This window comes from Cheilinus undulatus, linkage group 14 (genome assembly GCF_018320785.1).
Source record: "Cheilinus undulatus linkage group 14, ASM1832078v1, whole genome shotgun sequence".
In the NCBI taxonomy this organism is placed as follows: Eukaryota; Metazoa; Chordata; class Actinopteri; order Labriformes; family Labridae; genus Cheilinus; species Cheilinus undulatus.
Window position 1 is genome coordinate 28,280,030 of NC_054878.1, and position 17,093 is coordinate 28,297,122.

At 39.6% G+C, this 17,093-nt stretch overlaps 1 protein-coding gene across 4 annotated transcripts in view; it reads right to left on the bottom strand.

Annotated features, from left to right (window-relative positions):
* The window catches only part of stxbp5a (syntaxin binding protein 5a (tomosyn)), a 171,195-nt gene that overhangs the window by 19,215 nt on the left and 134,887 nt on the right, over window positions 1-17,093 (bottom strand). For 3 of the 4 annotated variants that reach the window (XM_041805184.1, XM_041805186.1, XM_041805182.1), the window contains 8 exons: window positions 16,417-16,489; window positions 16,013-16,160; window positions 13,664-13,731; window positions 11,569-11,609; window positions 11,131-11,351; window positions 6,752-6,930; window positions 6,339-6,464; window positions 4,161-4,312 (listed from right to left, as the gene is read on the bottom strand). In XM_041805184.1, coding sequence (XP_041661118.1) covers window positions 4,161-4,312; window positions 6,339-6,464; window positions 6,752-6,930; window positions 11,131-11,351; window positions 11,569-11,609; window positions 13,664-13,731; window positions 16,013-16,160; window positions 16,417-16,489 — 1,008 coding nt within the window. The remainder of the gene's footprint in view (window positions 1-4,160; window positions 4,313-6,338; window positions 6,465-6,751; window positions 6,931-11,130; window positions 11,352-11,568; window positions 11,610-13,663; window positions 13,732-16,012; window positions 16,161-16,416; window positions 16,490-17,093) is intronic. The other variant, XM_041805185.1, reaches the window with a different exon arrangement.

A 17,093-nucleotide genomic window follows, 5' to 3' on the forward strand; every position in this document is an offset into this window, starting at 1 on the left:
TTGAGAACCTCTGGAGAATCCTTAAGCTAAAGATCTATGAGGGTGGGAGGCAGTTCACATCAAAACTGAAGCTCTGGGAGGATATTCTGACATCCTGCAAAGAAATTCAAGCAGAAACTCTCCAAAAACTCACAAGTTCAATGGATGCAAGAATTGTGAAGGTGATATCAAAGAAGGGCTCCTATGTTAACATGTTAACTTGGCCTGTTAAGATGTTTTTGATTGCAATAGCTCTGATTTCGGGAAATATGACCTCCTAATGCTGCAAATTCAACAAATGACCATTTTCAGTTCTTTACAACCAATAAAATGTTTTAAACTCTGTTGTGCTTAATAATGTGGAACAGTGCATTTTCAGGTTTTTATTTAAAAAAAAATAATGGTTATCATTATGAAGTTTGTTCAAAAACATTTGAATTATGCTCTAATGGCTGATGACTTGAAAAATACTCTGACTGTCATTTGCATTAATATCTAAGAAAATGAGAGAAAAATGTCATTTGCTTAATAATGTGGAAAGCGGTGTCAAAGCATACTTCTTGACTAATGCCGAGAGCATCTTTTGAGTCTTCTCCGCTGAGTGAAACTGTGTGTCCAGTTTTGCATTAGAATCGTTAAATGTATGACGAGTGTGTTCCTGAATGAAGTATAGAATGTGATGATTGCAAAACATTCAAACCCAAAATTTTTATTAATATATTGAAATGAGCATGGAACCCCTCTATATCCTTACTTCCAGTAGTCTCAGCAGTAATCAACTGTAAGATGTTTAACCTGGTGTTTTCTCTATGCGTAGCTTTTCTGTCACTGTCACTGTCCCATTTACTTCTGCAGCCATAAAATTCAAAATGGGCCTTTTTTTCCCTCCAAACCAAATAAAATCCAATTTTCAACTTTTAATATATATTTCTATTTCACAAAAAGTCCATCTTTTGAGTTGTTAGGCTTTAAGCTGTGTTGGTTTTAAAGCAAAGTGAATTTAGCAAAGTCAAAGTGGACAAAAGAAAGTACACTATATGGACAAAAGTATTCAGCCACCTGAACATTACACCAACAGGGACTGTAATGAGTGGAAGATTTTGCACATTTTTGATGTTTCTGTGTCCAGGTCCTCTAATTGCATGTTTGTGTACAAATGTGCGCGTGTGTGACTTTGTACTGTGAGGCAGCATGCCAAGCAGACAGCAGCCCCTGTTGGCAGGGAAACACAGCTGGACGCCTGATTACTGCTCACGCTCGCCAAGCTGTGACAGGTGCCAGCACACAGCTCACCAGTCAGTGACACCAGATGCTCTGTGTGTATTTTCATGCCCACATGCTTGCGTATAAAAAAGCCTTTAGGTGAGTAAACATTGGTTGGTGTCATCCATGTGCATGAAAATAAATCCCTTAGCTTTAGAGTATAAAAAGATTAGTAAGCCATCCATCAAAGTATAACTTTAGCATGGACAGTCCATCATCATGACACTGCAGCATCCTCCTCTAGCTGTGCTGCTGTTTTCTAACACAAGGTGGCAGTGTGTCCATGCTCTTTCACTATCAGTGGTACTTTTAGGCTGCAGTGTTTGTTAAAGGGACAGCTGAGAGAGAGCAGTGTGGGAATAAAAAGGAAGGAGTCAATCACAGACAAAGTTAATTTGCTTTTGAGCTTGATTTTAACGCAACATGTGTTCTTCTATGGCTTCATCCATTCTCATATTTAGATCAGTTTACAGATGAGTTCAGGGATGCTGGACCTGTAGTCTAAGTAATCATCATTACTTAGACTTCATTAGAAAGCTTCTCTGGCACAAAACCATCATAATGTTCACTAAAAGACTGATTATCATTCCAAGCCAGAGCTATACTGAAAACAAAGCTTGAATGTAAAATGTGATTTTTCTCTCAAGTGCATTTCACAAGTTGTTTTTGCAATAAATTACTGCAATTTTACCCTCTATTCCCCAAATCCCTAAACCTGCCATGTGTGTGTCAACCTATATTAGGCTCAATACACACCGGAACTTCAGTTTTTTTGTATGTGTGCATTTCTTTGCAATGATTTCCTTTTGTCTTGTGTTCCTTTAGCATAGAAGCAGAATCTGCTGGTCATGGGGCAATATTTCTGTGCCAAACTGTAGAAAATACTGGACCAAGCCTGAGTGGCATCAGCCTTTTGGTCACTTTAGGGGGTCTTTTCAGTCCGATCCATGGTGGCCGCCATATTGAAAATACTGTCTTAGACTAACTTTAGATCAACATAGAAACAGAAAGGTCGCGTTTAGGAGGGCCTTAAGCCTCCTGGCAGACAACTGCATTGTGTTGGCTTGCAGTCATATCAGCCATAACCCTAATTATGTACAACTCTTTATCCTTATTTAAACCAAAACAGACTATTGTATAGCAGGCTATTTATAATCAAAAACTGTCCCTTGTACAGTGTGTGCTCATAAAGGAAGGGAAGTGTGTTTCAAACCTGTATGTAAACATTTTTATTTGTGATGTTTAAATCTGTATTTTAACATGGGTCAGTGCTCGACTTCCTCTGCTTCAGCATCCAGCCTCTAGTGGACTCTCGAGGAACTGCATTTTTTTAATGCACTTTTGCATCCTTTTCTGTTTTTTAACCAGGGAGGTTGCTACTTGTGCCATTCTCAAGTAATCTGGGCTAGCAGAGCTGAAAGAAAAGGAAACTAGTGCCTAAACTATGGGCTTCTGTAACTGGAACTATGCACATGATAGGCAATCATATGGAACAAAATCTGTCATCAAATTGCCATCTAGCTTCAATAAAAAAATAAAGGGATGGATCAGTTTCTCTGAAGTAGTGTTTTATGAGGTACTTGCCAACAATAGGTGCTTCAACAGCAAGCTGGGCTAGACATACCTGCAAATGGGGCTAATTTTACCAAGTTTTTTTTTTGTTTTTAGCTAATTTTTAAAATTAAAAAACAATGTTAGGGTAGGTGTATGCTATATGTCAAAAGGACCAGAATCAGATGATCAGAATGCACAGATAAGAACTTTTTTAGGGGGAAACTTCAGATCAGGTTTACCAACAGAAATTGATTCTCCTCTGTAAAAGGTTAAGTTAATGAACCCCTTAACTGAAGTCATGTAATAATGTCAATGCATGTCTGCTGGATCAGTAGAAGCAGTGTCATTTACACTCAATGTTTAAAAATGCATAAGGATACAGACAGACCATTCTGTCTCTACTCTGTGTAAATTTTGTTTGTTTTTTGTCTGTTATCTCAAGGCATATGTATATGGACCAAACATTACAATACCAGCCCAAATCATGGGGGCAGTGTTGAGCAATTCAGTAAGAGTTTCTCACAATGTACTGCCAAATACTGAGTGAGTGAGTTGTTAGAAATTACAAGCAAATGCATGATGTTAGCTCACCTGGGCACAGGGACTGACAACTATGATAGCACATCTTTCAACAGTCTCTAGGATGGAGGGGATGGGGCAACAACAAAGGAGTTGTGTGCCTCTCTGTAGGATTTATTTTAAACATCCACTTCAATGTAACAGACGCATAAGGGTATTCACAGTTGTAACGTTTAAAACTCACAGATCCATACATATGTATCCTGTTATCCTCCTGGCTAACATTTGCCCACTCTGCCTTGTCCACTAGTTACTGTTGGGTTCAAATGCATAGTTCTCCTTTCTGTCAGTGGCACCCCAACTTTTCTAAAATAATACTGAGTATTTAGATTTGCACCTAAGCTGAAGAAAACTACTCTTTTTCCCTCCTTATGAGCAGCCTTGCATCCATGGAAACTGGAGGACATGAGGGATCCCAAGCTACCTGGTGGTTCCGGTATATGAAGTATAAACACAGACCCCAGCTTTCAACTGGTTCCTCAATAAAAGGACTGTGCTGGAGGGTATCTATAGGGCTTAATGCACTTACTTGACAAGTACCTCATACAAGCCCACTTCACAAAACTCAACTATCCCTTTATCATCCACACAGTATCTATGTACAGTTGTTCAATGACATGAGTGTGTATTGTATGGTGTATTTCCATTACAAATATAACTAAATTAATTTGGACTCAAGTAAACAGTTTGAGTCAATATGAATTAAAATCTTCTACTGTTGTGTGTGGAAAAAGTTTGGGTGTTTTATGTCTCTTGTTGTCCTTCTTATCCATCCCCCTCATTACCTCCAGAAGGCTGCCGTGTCTTTCTTGGCGAGCGCGGCTGTCTCTGGTAAGGGTCATTGGAGCCGTAAAGCTCAACCGTCCCCAGGTTGAGTACTACCGTCTTCTGGATGTAGTCCACTACTGCCAGACCGTTACTGTTGCCAAACACCACACTGGGGAGGAGGAACGGAGTCAAGGAGGAAGTGGAAGAAGCAGGGAGGGTTGGGGCCAAAGAAAGAGACAAAACAGTACAGAGCAAAGAAAATTTATTAGAAAACAAATTAAAGCCAAGACTAGCTGTAAAGCACAAAAACAAATAGAACTTCCAAGATTTGCTGATGTTTGTCAATCAGATTTCAGGGGCTAATTGAAGCAGTTGCTGCTTGACTGCAAAACTGTGTGTGTGTGTGTCAACTTTTGCATGTTTTATATGTTACTAGAAATGATCTCATTACATACTTTCCCTCAAATTTGTTAATGAATTTAGTATTACAATGGACCAGAAACAGCTGCTTGGAAGTGAAGCCAAAGGATTAAGAGATAAAGAGTAGGTCATAAATCCCACCTCCTCCTCCATGTTAACAGCTGGGACAAAGATAAACCATAAAGTTAAATATGTGTCAAATAAATTTTTGGTCAAACCTGGATCCGTTTCTGACAGATTTTATCATTTATATTTTTGCTTATTTCTTAGTAGTTTTGTTTTATGTTGTTTTTTGAAAAAAAAAAAAAAAAACTCAGATTGTTCAGAGTAGGACTATCTGAACCAATGATAAACTGGTTTAGCAACTACCTCACTGACAGAACACACTGTGTGAAGGCAGTATGTTGCACTTCTACCTCCCTCTTTATAACTAAAGGTGTGCCTCAGTGGTCAGTTTTGGTGCAAATCCTGCTCATTTGTTGTATAAATACCAGTGATCATTGTTGTTAATTTAAACTTTTATTTCTATGCTGATGACACTGCCATGTATTGTTGAGGACCAAGAACTCTCCCAGGTACAACTGCTTTTGACACTGTTACACAAAATTTGTATAAATCAATATTTGTGTGAAACAATCACAAAAAATGTCATGCTGTTCTGAAATGCTTAGTCTAAGCCTCTAAAAACTGCCTTCCATCTCCTTTTTCAAGTTTGTTTCCAGTTACAGATATCTTGGTATTTTAATTAATCAATCTCTTCTCCTTTATAACTCACCTTTAGCAGCTGGTAAAAAGTTAAAACTGAAACTCGTTTTTTTTTGTTTTTTTTTTTTAAATTTTGGAATCAGATCTTACCTCTCTTTTGACTCTAAAAAGAAATTGGTTGCTGCCAATTTTATGTCTGGACCCAGTACCACCTCCCTATCAACCAATGGCAACCAAAATTTCTGAACATTTTCAATCATAACCAAGTGATTGCTTTGCGACTCACTTTTGGGTCCCCACCCACCAGTTGAGAACCGCTGCCCTAGACCATTGGTTCAACTTCTTATAACTGGTGGGTCAGAACCCAAAAGTGGGTCCTGATATATGACTGTTCATTGTTTGTCTAAAACTGTGCTGACTGGTGCTGCCTGCTTTGTCCAGGACCCTCCTGAAAAACAGATTTTTAATCTCAGCGAGGTTATTCCTGGTTAGATAAAGGTTAAAAGAGAATGTAACACAGACAAACAATACACACACTGAGCTTTCTATAAATATGAGTGTCTGCTTCAAACAGAGGTAGTTATTTCTGGCACAGCTTCACCAGCTTCCAAGGTGCATGAAGGATGAGAAAAGTCTTGAAGTGGTGAACAGAGAGCTCCAGGAACTCTACTACTACAACAACACTCGTCTGCTTCAAACAGACACAAGAATCTGTTCCGTTGTGGACTGAGCCGAATCGAGGGATCTTTGATGTTTTATCAGAAAGTTAAATGTGTGCTTTGTGTGCATCAGTTTTACTGTTTCACTGACCAGATCCCCTCCATGCATATCCTGGCTCAACATTATGTAACCAGTCTAATATGTCATCACCCATATTGACCTTATTGTATATTGGCTTCACTTTTGTACAACAGAAGGATTTGGAGATGCATTGTCCAAAGTTATGTACGGCAAATGATTTAGATGTTACATCATTTATTCAAGTAAAAAAGTTTTGGCTTAAAAAAGGGAAAATTCCTGACATGCCTTAATTCAAGTTTGAACTCAGAGTTAACTGTTCGTATACTCACAGGCCGTAGGATGAATTGAGTGCCAGACTTGTGATCTGCTGAGGGGGCTCTCCACTCACCCACACTAACTGGACCACCAGATCTACCTGGTACCCTGGAGACTGCTTCAGAGGATTACTGCGCACTCTGGAGAAGAAGAGCAGTCAAAAAAAGCGTAAAGGTAAGGTAAGACAAAAAACGGGTTCATATAGAGAGCTAAAAGTGGCACAGCTGCTGTTGTGAGACAGTTGTGTTTTAAGGGTCTGCAAGGGGATGATGGGGGAGAAGCTGTGGCTGAGGATGCTTCAGGCGCTGACTGAGTCTGGGCAAGTGTGCTTGAGGCGAAATACAAGGCTCTTCTGTATGTGTGCTTTAGAGAGATTACAGGCTGGCTTCTGCGTGTGTGTAGGTGTGTGTGGGTGTGTGTTTCATACTTGAGGCAGGGGATGTTGCCTCCGTCAGAGTTGTTGCTGCTGGTGGAGGGGTGCGAAGGCGGGCCGCTCGTCTGAGGGGAGGCTCCAGGCGTGGGAAGAGCCGACGTCTGTTCTCCTCCTCCCCCGCCGTCTGGAGACTCTATGTCGTTCAGTTCATACTGCATTCGCACCTCTAGTAGCTGTGACATAATCAGAGAGAACAATTAGCAGTTCATTTAAGAAGGAGACAATTTAAGTCATATCAAACACACAAAACTTTTGTAAACGACAAATCTGCATGAATTTATCTTAGAATAGGAACAAGACATATGTATGTATGGAGTCATTATTGTTGCAAAACTCATAAGTACATTTTAGTGTTGTGAGGGAATGACTCATTTGTTTTTCACACACATTTTTTCTTCAAATTTTCCATTAAAACCTGCCTCTGTGCTCAAAATCTACCTCTTTGTGTTATGGGTTTCTCTGTTTTTGCTCAAATGTCTACTTGTTTATCCAGTTTTAAGTTGCTTGCTCAAATGTTCTGCACTCATGCTCAACCATTCTCCTCTCATTTAGATTGCTTCTGCTTGTTTGTGAACCTGCCACACTGATTTTTCTCTGTATGTGGGTCCGAAACTTTCTCTGTGCATGCTCAAAAATGTGTCTGCATGCATACAAAACTTTCTATGTGTGAACAAAACTTTTCTGAAGTCTGCAACATATTTCCACCCTTGAATTTTTGGAAGAACCAATCAATAGGAAACTGGTACGGCATCCACCAGTTATGTCTGCTCTGACTATTACTGCTGTGCTGTTCTACAGGTGTTGTCTGCTTTGAACTCACTAAAGGCCTGGTCAGACTACTTAGCCAAAATTTGGCCCAACTACATCATTGCAGCTCATCCTCAAACACTAGGCCAAAACATGAGCATTGGGAACAACAAACACTGGCCAGTGAAGGGCACCTAGTACTTCCATCACATCAGGGCCCTTAGTCACTAGCTAGACTGTTCTTCGCTGTTGTCCCCAGTGGTAGAATGAGTCTCCATAATACAGTGTGTGGGCCCAGCTCTTTGTGAGTGACCCAGCAGTTGCTTTGGACAAAAGCAAGCAGGTTCTATCTGAAGTATAGCCAGTCCATACTGTTGTCTTCTTGATACATAGGGACAAGTGCACACTTTTTTCTTCAAAGTTTTCTTCTATTCAGAGCAGAAGACATCAAGTATTACAAAGAGCACTCCTGTTGTAGCTATGACTGAAAATCTTTGACTTGCCTCCCTGACAACCTATGAACTCGCACATAGTTGTAGAGACAAAGATGTGGTCTGAGCCAGCCTTAAGCTAGTCCCAACATTCCATCTGACACACACACATATCCCACCCATATAGGGGGATAAAGGGGAGAGCTTTCTGGGGCCCAGCCAACCTGAGGTGCCCATGGAGGTCAGCAAAATTATGGTCTATTGTAAAGTTAAGCTGGGATAACAATTTTATTTCTAACCGGAATAATAACTACACTTGGCAAAGGAAGAAAAAATAAATTTTATTTATATTGTAGTGCAATATAGCTGCTTTCAAAATGAAAACCCATTTCCTTAAAACAGAATTACCATTTTATTGGTGATGTTAACAATGTGTATGAGCACACTGTACTAAATGATTAGAAAAGTAAGACAGACTTCATAGCTAGGCCATAATGTGCACAAATGTCAGGATGCCAGAAAATACAGTTTTAATTAATCAATACAGAGTTTTAGGAATAGAATAGAATAATTGTGAAGAGACAAAAAATGGGCAAAAAGGAATAAAAATGGATTAAGGTGGCAAAAAGAAATGGCCAAAATGGGCAAAAAGTGGCAAGTGTGTAAGGGCTGAACTGAGGAAAAGAGCATTCCATTTTTCTGCCCCTTCTGCATGGAATACTCTCCAGTCTGATCTGAAACTGTCAGAACTGGTATCACTGGAAGCCTTTGACTCTATCTTAAATGACGGACAACGTGAGACCATGGAACAGTTCCCATTTAAATTGTCATTGTGATTTTTACTCCTGCACTTGAAATGTGATCAAACAAAAAAACATGTTAAGCATTGTTTGTTTTAAACATATTGTTTATTATCTGTCTCTTCAATGTGGATTATTCATTATGATGTGTTCTGCTGACCTCTTGGCTCGGTCAGCCTTGTGAAAGAAATGACGATCTCAAAAGGGATTTATCTGGCTAAAAAAAGTAAAAACAAAAAAACAACAACAACAAAAAACAAACAAAAAACAACATTGCAAAAATGAGTGAAAATGGGCAAAAAGTGGTTAAAAGTAGCAAAAAAATTGGTAAAAGGGCAACAAGCAACAAAAAAGTAGCATAAATTGGCAGAAAAGTGGTGGCTGATGGGTTAACATGGCAAAAAGAAGTGGCATAAATGGGCAAAAGTTAGCAAAAAATGTTGAAAGCAAAACTGTGTAAAAATGGGTTAAAATCAGTTCACATTTGCAAGAGAAACAAAAGTGGGGGAAATGGGCAAAAAAGTGACTCTGGGGTTTTTCAGGGGCCCAGCCGATCTGTGGGTAGGCCTGCACACACATTGCCAAAGTCTGAGGGTCAAAAACCTGTCTCAAACTTTAACAGCATGTACTAACAATTTGTAAAAGATAACATAAAAGTGATTTCAGTATCAATGGTGAAATAATTTTTCTACTTTTAGAAGCTAAAATGAAGTCTGTAGGAGGAACTTGATCCAAGTCGTCATGCTTGAAAGTTGACCAAGATGATGTGCAGAACATTGGCAGAGCAAACACAGTTAGTGGATCCTGTACCTGTTTCCTGTTGGTTGGTTCATTCAAAAATTTAAGAACAAAGATATGTCTCAAGCACAGAGCAAAGGATTCAAAGTGTACAGAGAAACTAACCTGGCCACGGAGAAAAATCAGAGATATGCAGGTTCACAAACAAGCAGAGGCAACCTGAATGAACAGAGAATTGGATCGGGCAGAAGGGCAGGAAATCTGAGCAAGCAACTAAAGATTTGAGAGCAAGCAGACATTTTAGCTCAAACAGAGAAAATCTAAGCACTAGGAGACAGTCTTTAGCACAAAAGAGGCTTTAATAGAAAGTTTCAAGAAAAATCTGAACCCAGTAGCAATAAGTCATGCTCTAATAACACTAAAACACACTCATAACCTTTGCAACAATAATGAGTCCATACATATGACTGAATGACACTCACACACAGAAACACTTAGATGATAGCATTTTGTTTTGTTTTTGTGTCTGTGTAGGCAGACTGAGAGTCAAAGAGGTCCTTCAGTACTGGAATATTGCATTCCTTCTTAGTCCTCCTTCGGGCTACTTCTCTGCAACCTCCGCCTCTGCACGTTCACACACACACACTAGCTCCCTTCTCGCTCACACACACACTATGTTCATAAGAGCCTCTCTTTTGCATTCTGTCAGTCTCATTAGCCCCGCTGACATGTGGGAGTGAGGAGTGATCAGCTCCCTTCTTCACACTCTCACTCCCGCCCATCTCAGGCCTCCTCTACCTTCACTCCTGCAAGGTTACGGTGAGGCTGCTCTCCTAATTACAGCTTGCTACAACTGCAAATCTGCTCCTGATCCACATCCAAATCTCCTGCCCAGAAAAAGTGCCTGAAACTTGGGATGACTCAAAGCACGGTCCTGCTGCAAGGTGCTTTACATTAAGGCATTTAAACTCCACTGCAACACTGGACCCATTCTCTCTCAGCTTTGTTTGTTTGGATGAATTGGATCGTTGAGACAAATGGTGCAAAACACATAAAGGGCACAAGCTGAAAAATTAAAAATTCACAGAGAAATCACACTACATCCCACATACTTTGATTGACAAGTGAACTCTGTCTAGGGGAAGTCTGAGGCAATAATGCTGCAGGAATGCCTAAATTGGATGGAAAACATGGCCAAAATTATACAGAAACAAATAAAAAAAGTATCTTACTGGTTAGTAATTTAACACCTCACTGCTTGAGTGACCAACCGCAGAAACTAAACATGTATGCACTCAGTGTCTCACTTGCAATATAAGAGCTTTGAGCATGCAAACACAGATTAACAGAATTTCTCCTCATGCCATTAAACACAGACTTCCATCACACCCCCATAAGCGCTCACGTCGCTATCAAAGCAGATTATAATGACAGTCTAGCTATGCTTGTTCACTGCTCTGTCTGTTGGCATGGCAACCACACTGCATTTGACTGGGCATATATTTGAGAGCATGTGAGTGTGTTTATGTATTCATATAAACACCTTAGAGAGAAAGTTAAGTGCAAAGACAACACTCACATTATCTCCCTACTCCAAAAGTCATACATATTTTCTCCAGGTCTTAACATTTAACCTGGATTTTAAACTTTAACCCACCTGCACCACCTCTGTAGTTACTTCTAGCTTGCTGAAGCGGTAGATGATAACATTTGCTGACACCCCGGCCACACAAAGCATCCGGCTCTCAGGGCACCAGGCCATGATCTGAATAGCAAAGGGGTCTTCGTCTGACACCTCGGTGCTGCCCTTCTCTTCCTTGGAGCGGTTTCTGTCAAACACCTTGGCTGTTTTGAGCTTATAGAGCACCTGAAGCATTACTGGGAAAATAAGGAGAAAATAAAGAGGTATGATACAGTAGCAATCCAGGAGCGCCAGTCAATATAAAAGAAGAGGTGGAGTGCTTGAAACTTGAAATAATTATGATGTGTGAGAAGACAGGTGATGCAAATAGAAAGCCATTCCTTGAGATTTTGTCTTTTGATGCCATTTCTAATTTGTGAAGTTTAACACAGATAAGTCACTGAGAAAACTCACTTGCAGAGGCATCCCAGAACTTCACTGTTCCATCAGCATGCCTGGGGATTCAAGACAGACAAAGGAGAAAAAAAGGACAAGAGATAAATAAATTCCAAGTCATATCCTCTCTATTTTTAGAGTTGCAGAAAATGTGTAGCATTACACATCTTTGAAATGTAAATAACTGGCACTTGTACATTTCAGAAATCTAAACATTTTCTTACTTTAACTGCAAACTAGGCCTGTGCAATACTGGTAAAAATATGTTTCTCTTTGTCCAATCCATTTTATATACTGTGATATAAAATGCAGAAAATCTAATCAAAACAGCAGTGTTTTCCAAGAACATTTAGACCTGCATATGTTAGAAACTGTATATGTGATTACTTTGCTCTTGTGGGAGGTAAGTCCTGCCTGTGGCCATCATTGTGTGTAACTCCTCCCTCCAAGTGTAATGTTGGTCTTTGACTTTTTTCTTCGCTGCAAACTCCTTCAGTGTAAGTTATTTTCACCAGTGCAATCTGCTGTGCTTGTACAATCTGCCATGTGTATCTCACAAAGGCAAAGGGAATTGAGATTTATGTTTTTATACTCATTTCCAGTCTTCTTTTTACGTTAGATACGGTGCCTATTAAAAGTGCACACCGCCTTGGATATTTTCTGTATCCATCCCCTAACTTTGACTTTTCAATAATCTTTCCTCTGGGAGTGTTTTTTGTCTTCAGGGTGTAATAGTAGCCAGGAATACTGATTAACGAGTGAATGGACCTTACAGACACAGGTGTCTTTAGACTGCAATCACTTGAGACACATTCACTGCACTCAGTTGAACCCCATTTCGCTAATTGTGAGACCACCGTCAATTGTTAAATTGACATTGTTCTACAGAAACCAGTTTTCACTTTGACATGAAGAGTTTTTTTGTACATTTTTTTGTCAAATAAATATATGAACTGTATGTGTCTGGCATTGCTTTGTTTCAACCTTCATGGATTTTAATTGACTGTACTGACTCCCTCAAATGTTGTTTCACTGTAATAATTCAATTTATTTTCTCTTTTTTAACTTTAAAAACTGTTTTATTCCCATGTTATTTTAATTATTTAATAACTTTACTAACTGTAGTACATTTTTGGATTTATTACTCATCTGCTTTGTGTTCTTATTGCTGCATTCTTTTCTGTATGAAAGGCGCTATGTAAATAAAGTTGAGTTGAGCTGACATAAACAATTGTGTATAGCCAAAAATCAGATGTCCTAAGCAGTCAGCTTAATCTATTCATTTATTTATTTTACTAGGTTCTCTTCTTTGAATCACTGGTAAACTTAATATGGCAACAATTTTCCGAAATCTGAGAATGGAATACTGACATACTAAACCAGTCAATGACCTTGACCTTTAACCTTCAAAATCGAATTAGATTATCCTTAAATGATAGTAGACATTCGTAGAAATTTTGAAGAAAGTCCCTCCAAGGATAGCTGGTGCATTGGCATCCTAATGTCTACATAATATCAGCCCATACAGAGCACTGTAGATGAGTATGAAACTCAATATCCACATTTTCATTATTGCCTTAAGCTAATTTTGCCGATGAAATGAGTGTATACATGATTATTAGCAGCTTCACTGTCAAGGTCACTGTCATAAACCCATGTATTTTGGTCCCATTTTTTCCTCACTCTTCACTTTTTTGTTGCCAATTCAGCTGAGTGGATCTGAGGAAGAAACATTTTGCCGGCTGTGGCACTCTTAGAAAGAGAGAAACCTGGACAGAATAGTAATACCGCACAGAGGGGGGTGAGGAGAGAGAAAGAAAAGGAGAGAAGAGGAGCGAGAGCCTCCTGCTGCCAAACCCATACCTCAATGTCACATTGTTCAGTGCGTGTGTTCTGTTAAAAACGCCTCTTCTACCCTTGTTGGCAGCTTACCGCGGAATAATAAACATCAAAATGTAGCGAAGTGCACGCGATGGGAATACATAAAGAGCTAGAGTGAATGTGTTAAGAAGAACTCACCTGCTGTTGTGACCTGACTTTGCAGGAGAGGTGAGCGTAACTGAGTCGCAGCAAGATGATAATGCTAACGCTAATGAAATCAGCATTGTCTTACCCAGTGATGATGATCTCTGGGTAGCTTTGCGTGCCTTGACCCCAGTTTCCACCACTAATAGGCCACTCCTGGATAGACAGCAGAAACACACAGAGCATTAGAGCCAGTGAGAAATAGCAAGCAGAAGTAGAGCATGTCAATAGGAACATTGATTTTAGTAACAGACGGCATGATTAAAGCACAGATGTGGGCGTCTGCATAGGGAAACAGGAAGGATCCTTTGTTTGAGTCTCTGTGTGTCTTGCAATTATACATTATGCACCTCAGCGAGTGTGTGTTGGTGGGGGTATTGGCTTTGAACACGTTGACACATACAAAGGTCACCAGGATGACTCATGGTGATCTTTATGTGAGAATGCCCTCCTGCAGCTCAGCCGGGCCTTTACTTGACAAAAAAAGAGCAGCAGCTATGCAGCCAGTTTGGGTCAGTACATGCTGACATTTCCGACAGAAAGCTAGAACAAGGCGACAGGAAGAAGAACACAGGCATACATAATGGCCTCAAGAGCGGGGGGTCTGTCTTAGATGATACAGGAAAAAGAGACGAGGATGTGAGGAGAGAGAAGGTGAGGAGAGAGAAGGTGAGGAGAGAGAAGGTGTGCAGAGCCGGCGGAGGATCATAGATAGTCCATTTAGCTTTAAGGAAGCCTTTAATATATTCCATAACCACTTACACAAATGAAATGCATGCAGGTTCTGACTTAAGTGAGCAAAGATATGTGTGTTTTGTCCTTTACCCAGTGTCACGTAAAGGTTAGGTAGCAAAGTATGATACAATTACATTTCTAATGTAGGCATTTAGCTTGTTAGTGACACTACTATGCAGAGCGACGTGAAGCTAAATTCTACCCTGAGGGTACTATTACACGTTATCCATCATTATTCTGCCATTAGAGGTGTGTTTAAAGTATTACTCTGTGATAGAGAAATCTGGGTTATTTGTGTAGATATACAAAGTCTAAAAAGGCACAATGATATATAGTCAACATATAGTCAGCATATTTAAGCCTTAAAAAAGAAGCACTTGGTCAGTCCTGTAGCATCCGGAGACAGACATAGTAAACGACAGAATTTACAAAAAGTAAAATAGCTTTCGAATCATTAATCATAGCCTCTTACTTTTCTAAAATCTTGCAACCTGCCATTTTGCCATTCTAATGATGCTACCCATGCCTTCTTAGCCCTTACAGAAACGTTTCAAACAAGCTTGGAACTTGGGAGGCTTTCCAGTGTCTTTAGAGACTAAATTCACACCAGTAACTCTGATTCTGACTGTCTTTTATCAGTTTTTTAAATCTTTTATGCTGCTAGCCGCTAATCCTATCCACCATATTGTCAAACTGTGCACGTCAATACACTCAGATCCTGAAGGAGCCCAACTTAACTGCTCATAATAATAATAAAGAGCAACAGAGAGCCTGTGATGCGACCTCCTGTGTCACTACAGACAGGAAGTGCTTTGAAAACTGGCACAAATAGAATAAATGCAAAAAAGTGCAAGGACTTCTTTTTGTAAATATGTGAATACCTGAACAATTTTCTTGTCACAGAATGATTCATCTTTCTGGTCCCCAAGAGATGGAAGAACAGATTTGACAAAGGCAATTAATGCTGTGTAGCTGGAAGTATGCAGCCCTGGCAACATTACTGATGTGTGGTTGGAAAGAAAGTGTGCTATCGAGGATGACACCCAGACTCTTATTCTGAGGGGAAGAATGATGGATTGTGAGACAAAAAAGGCCAGATTTCAATAAGGTGGATTTAGTGCCAATGAGCAGAACTTCGTTTTGAGTTTGAGGAAGTTGTGTGAGAACCAGGATTTGATTTCCTGTAAACATTCACTGAGGGGATAGGGTTGGAGGGTAGACAGGTAGAGCTGGGTGTCATCTGCGTAGCAGTGAAAGTTGATGTTGAATTTAAGGAAGATGTGACCAAGAGGATGTAAATAGACAATGATGGAGACTGGGGACAGAACCCTGGGGAACGGCAGTAGAAAATGGAAAAGAATGGGATTTGACAGTTGAGTTGTATGTACTGAAAGAAGGCAGAGAGGCATGATTTAAACCAGTGCACCCAATAGCATGCTAACATTGGCGATTAACAAGATAATAAAATAAAAAATGATTTAGGCTCAGGAAATATGATTAAAGAAAAAGATGTGTTCACTCTAAACAAATTCCTGCTTTCTGACAGTTACAACCAATTAATTAAAAAAGTTTCCCTGTAATATTTAATCATTTCTGTACCTATCAAAAGTAAAATAACCAAAAAAGTTATGTTAGTAGCTCTGTAAAGATGTGCACACATACATGCACCAAATCTGCAACAAACAAAGCTTTCTTCTGGTACCTTTTTGCTGTATCCCTGTCGTTTCTGCCGCGAACCAACAGAGTAAAGTGCAGGTATGAGGTCCACAGGGCAGTCGGCAAAATACTCGCAGCAGGTCACAGGAGACTCGTGGATCGTCAGAGGATAGGGGTTCTCGAATATGGGGTAACTGTTCGCATGAGATCACACGCATAGTCACTTTAAATGGAATTACTCTGTCCGTCCAGTGAGGGCATTATTATTATTCACTGCACACACACCAAAGAATGAGATTTATTAAAGGAGGTTATATCCTGATATGAAGTGGAGGCCATGAATAATAGAGATAATGAACTCTAATAGATGAACTGGGACATTTTAGCCCTGCATTTCAGAAACAAAAGAAGCCAAGATGATAAAAAGTAATTCAATAGAGTCATACGCACCCATTTTGTGCAAGGTCGATCACCACTAAATCCTTTTCTAGAAGGACCACCACAGCGTACGGTTCCTGAAAATCTGAACAGTGAGACAGGCAGACAAGTCATTTATCAAACAGCTCTTTTTTTCCTACTCATGTTATTCCTTGAAAGCTCCCCTGAAATGTGCAAACCACAGGGGAGGAATTCCTCAGATTTTCTATGGCAAATGTTATTAACATATCTGTGCCCTGCAGATGTGAGGGCAGGAACACTTAACGCTTCAAATATATTAATCTATGTGATTCATAACCTGCAGGGAATATTACCCTGGTTAAATATTTGTATCAGTCTAATTTGGAAGTTAAATCTCATATTCTGACTTGAACAGAGACACATCAATCTGCTGCTCTTATTGATGATTCTAGCAAATCCTTCCATCATTATAGGTGAGATCGACCCTTTAAAAAGAAAAGCATGCATTGAATTCATCACTGTCAGTCTTAAAATTACCTGGTTAACATTCATTAAATCATAGTTAACTGAGAATTATGTGTGTGGTAATACTATCTAACATTTTAGTACTTACTATTTTGTTTGTAATCCTTTTTTTAATTCATTTTGCTACAAAACTCCATTCCAAAACCTTTGACGTTTTATTCAAAATGTGAGTAGGGCTTAGGAGGCAAGTTTATTTCTTGGAT